This window comes from Physeter macrocephalus, chromosome 21 (genome assembly GCF_002837175.3).
Source record: "Physeter macrocephalus isolate SW-GA chromosome 21, ASM283717v5, whole genome shotgun sequence".
Taxonomy (NCBI): domain Eukaryota; kingdom Metazoa; phylum Chordata; class Mammalia; order Artiodactyla; family Physeteridae; genus Physeter; species Physeter macrocephalus.
In genome coordinates this window covers 68929424-68934031 of record NC_041234.1, presented here as the reverse complement: position 1 = coordinate 68934031, position 4608 = coordinate 68929424, and the positions used below count along the sequence as shown (strand labels likewise).

At 33.2% G+C, this 4608-nt stretch overlaps 1 protein-coding gene across 6 annotated transcripts in view; it reads right to left on the bottom strand.

Moving 5' to 3' along the window:
• Window positions 1-1284: 1284 nt before the first annotated feature.
• The window catches only part of PCDH11X (protocadherin 11 X-linked), a 728057-nt gene continuing 724733 nt past the window's right edge, over window positions 1285-4608 (bottom strand). For 5 of the 6 annotated variants that reach the window (XM_055081827.1, XM_055081826.1, XM_055081828.1 and 2 more), the window contains one exon: window positions 1285-1967. In XM_055081827.1, the coding sequence (XP_054937802.1) occupies window positions 1285-1967 (683 nt within the window). The remainder of the gene's footprint in view (window positions 1968-4608) is intronic. The other variant, XM_055081831.1, reaches the window with a different exon arrangement.

The window sequence follows — 4608 nt, the reverse complement described above, 5'->3', positions numbered from 1 at the left end:
TTGCTTAGAATGACATATATTGTTTCATATATGAGATTTTGTTGGTTTATTTGTGTGTGTGTGTGTGTGTGTGTGTGTGTGTGTGTGTTATTGGGGTATTTCTTTTCGACCCCAAGAGGCAGTCATGAACCCCATTTCTCCCTCTGCACATCTCCTTAAAATTCTATACTGTAACACATTTGATGTAGATCTATAATTATGTCTCTTGAAAAGTTCCTTCCTGACTTTCATCTTGTCAGTGGTTTTCTTCAGTAGGTTGAGCTAGAATGACAAAAATCCCTTAGCCTTATAGGTTTAGTATGTGGTTTTATCTACAGTTATGTTTATTTTAATTAGGAGTTGAATACATCCACCTTCTTTATGATTTTCTAAGCGGTTATATACAAATTTCAGAAGATAAAGACCCAATTAACAATGGAATACAGGCTTAATATGGCAAATACAACATGATTTCTGATGCACTTTACACTAAACTACAAAGATAAATTTAACACAAAAAGAAAGAGGCCCTTTTTAGCAAATAATTGCCTAATTTGGGCACAGTTATTGCACTTCAGTGTCTCGAACTCTACTAAAGAGTAGAGAAATAGGTTATAGACATAAATCTGTACAGTTTTTATAAGTTCTTTACTGAAAATGTATATACAAATTATATCAACAATATATTCTTAAAATAAAGGTAGAAAACATAAAAAACAGAGACAAAAAATATGAGATATTTCCACTCCCTATTGTTCATTTTTGCAGAAAAACTAATAATAAAAAAGTGGAGACAACAACAAATATCAAACAAAAAGACAAACAAAAATGCTACTGTACTTAAACCTTCTAAAGTTGTCTAAACAAAAGTTTAGATCGAATAAACGTACCTTTGGAAAATCAGATGTTTGTTAGTTTTCCATTAGCTACGTACTGGGTCCACAAAAAACAGAATGGAAAAAAATCAGTAATATTGCACATGTTGGTAAAAATAAATGAAAAAATACAGTGCACCAGAAATAATATATACTATATATTAATATCTGCCATGATAAGCCTTTCTGTACAAAAGGGTGTGACTTTTTTTTCAATTTCTTTTATTTTTAAATACACATTCTGAATTAATCAAATTGTAAATTTATTTTTAACTTTTGACTAAGGGTCTAGCTCTAGACTTGATTCTGGTATCAGTTTCTATTTACATAGCTATTTACAAATCTAACAATTTGAAGTATTCATTGAAATTGGATCTTAAACTTTGATTATATACATCCTGTTGGAAAATGTGAAGTAGCCGTTTTAGTTTTATAAAGGATGTTCTTCCATAATGGGAGAATCACCCCTAGAGGGTCTGGTCTGCTGGCCTGGAGTGAAGGTTGTCAAGGGAATGACTTTAATTGAATCATCACTAGGATGAAGTCTTTCAGACTTGGCGTAAAACTGAGATCTTGTACTACCTTGTGCTCTCTGATCAAGAGAAAGTAGTCCATCAGGGCCAGCACCTTGCCCCCAACCTTGCTGCAGACCCATTGGTGGTTGTGCGGGGCTGCGATGGAGGGCAGCAGCCTGTGGCAGAGGAGGGCTCCAGTGGATTGCAGCAGCCTGTGCCAGGGGAGGGCTGTAGCGGAGGGCAGAGGCCTGTGCTGGTGGAGGGCTGTGGCGAAGAGCAGTAGCCTGTGCTAGAGGTGGGCTGTGGTGCAGAGTGGAGGTCTGTGCTGGTGGAGGGCTGTGGCACAGTGCAATAGCCTGGGTCACAGGTGGACTGTGGCAGAGCACAACGGTCTGTGTCACTGGAGGGTTGCGCCGGCGAAGAGTGGTCTGCGTCAGGGGCGGGCTGTGGTTCAGAGCAGAGGTCTGTGCCTGTAAAGGGCTGGAATGGTTCAGAGAAGCTGGCATCCAGCAGGCATCAGAGTGGCCCAAGATGAGACATTCTTGAGTGCAGTTGTCAGAGGCCTCTTCCACGGTTGGTTGAACAGTTATTTCTGCAGCTGTTAGGGTAGGAAACAAATGATAAAATTTATGTTTCAAAGCCATATGTTTAATAGCTACTTAAAATAAATCATATTGTTACAGGAACATTTAATAATCTATATATAAATGCATCAGAGACTTCTAATATTTTCACAATTAGTACTTGATTTGTCAAGAAATAATTCCTACAGTGACATAAATAGCCAGGAGTGGGAGGATGGCATTTCATTTCTATAATTAGGATACTTTGGTTTAGTCTCCCAAATGTAGATATTTTAAATTGTGTTTGTGACTATGAATGAAAGCTGTAGTCATTGATCTCTACACACAAGTCAGTTGAAATATGGTCCTAACACAAAGAGACGACATGAGTGAAACAAATGGAAAAACCAGTCACAGAAACATGTAATGAACTAACCAATTATAGCTAACAGTTTGGTTAAGAATCTAATTAATTAATCTGAGAATAAATCTAATAATCAATTAGGTTAATTTGGAAACATAGTTTATTGAACTCTAAGATATGCCTTTTAGTTTCAAGAATGAAATATAGCTATAATTATCTTAAAGACAATTGATTTCTGTATTCCTCATTTTCTGAAATCATGGCAAATCAGTTTAGCAACATAATGAATTACAGATCCAAAATACTTAGCTCTAAACTATAATACTTTTTAAAACTCCTTTATAAGATTTCTGTAACATTTTCAAATGCCCATAGGTATCAAATATCAATAAATATTTCATACAAAGATTAGCCAAGTAAAGATAGAGTAGCTATATCAATATAAAAGTTGACTTTAGAGCAAAGAATGCTACTAGCGATAATGAAGGATATTATATCATAACTTTTTTTAAAAAAAGGTCATTTCTCTATGAAGACATAACAATCCTAAAAGTTAAAAATAGAATTCGTGTTCCTATAAGTCCTCAACAGGATATAGAGTCTAGGTACTGTCATTATCCTATCACACTTAAAGCCAAAGAATAGTATATATCAGAAGTGATTCTCATTAATAAGACTAATTTTCTCCATTAGATAACCTTTACTTTTCTTCATTTAGAAGGTACTTTAAAAATGTCCCTATGAGATTAACATTTAAAATATTCTATATTTTTGCACAATTATATTTGAGAAGTATTTGGGAAGGTAGAGTTTTATATATTTGGGGTGACATTAAATCATAAAAGCATGCATGGAAATATATGAACATACATACAAATATACTTTAAAACAAAATTTAATTTCCTCACCATCAGAAAAACAACTGATCTTGCAGCTTTAAATTTTACAACAAAAGAATACATCACAGATTCAACATTGAGTTATTTGCCTCTTTATGATGAGGAAATAGATACCAAGTCATTTTCACTGAAATATATGATTTATAGAAATTCCTTTTTTAACAACTTTATTGAGATATAATTCACATGCCATAAAGTTCACTCATTTAAAGTGAATAATTCAATGGTTTTTAGGATATTCACATAGTTGTGCAACTATCACCACAATCAATTTTGGGACATCCTTATCAGTCCCAAAAGAAACCTGGTATCCATTAGCAGTCACTGGTCACTTACCCCCAAACTCCACAGCCCTAAGTGACCATTAATCTACCTTTTTCTTCTATAGATTTGCTTATTCTAGGCAAGTAATATAAATGGAATCCTTTAAATAAAGTCTTTTGTGACTGGCCTGTTTCATTTAGCATAATGTTTTTAAGGTTCACCCATGTTGTAGCATGTATCAGCACTTCAATTCTTTTTTTATTGCTCAAGATTACAATTTGTATGATTATACCACATTTTATTTTTGCATTCTTCAGTTGATGGACATTTGTGTTGTTTTTACTTTTTGATTTTCATGAGTAATGCTGTTATCAACATTGTATAAAAGTTTTTGGGTAGACACAGTTATTCATTTCTCTTGGGAGTGTACCTATGTATGGAGTTGCTGAGTCATATGGCAACTCTATGTTTAATTTGAAGAAGTGCCAAACTGTTTTCCAAATTAGCTGCACAATTTTACATTGCCATCAGAAATACATGAAGGTTCCAATTCCTCTTCTCACTTTCTGCAAAAATTCAGTTTGGATTTTGCAGATCTTGGTAAGTATTGTTTTGAATCTGAAGATCAATTTGTGAAGTATTGAACGTTAACAGTATTAAATCTTCCTGTCTTTGAATATGGGATGTCTTTCCACTTATTTATATGTTTAATTTTTCAATAGTTATTTCAAAATTTTCAGAGTAAAAACCTTGCACTTTTGTTGAATTTGCTCTTAAGTATTTTATTCCATTGCAAATAGAATTGTTTTCCTAATTTCTTTTTTGGAATGTTTATTGGTAGAGTATAGAAATGCCCTTGATTTTTATATATTGCTTTTAAAGCCTGTAACACTGCTGACCTTGATTATTAGTTTTAATAGGTTTTTAGTGGATTTTGCAGGATTTTCTGTATACCAGATCATATCATCTGCATATAGAGATAGTTTTGCTTCATTCTCTGCAGTATGAATGCATTTTATATATTTTTTGGCTAATTGCCCTGGCTCAAACCTCCACTATAATGTTTTTTTTAATTTTTAATTTTTTTATTTCTTATTTTATTTTATTTTATTTTATTTTTTAACATCTTTATTGGAGTATAACTGTTTT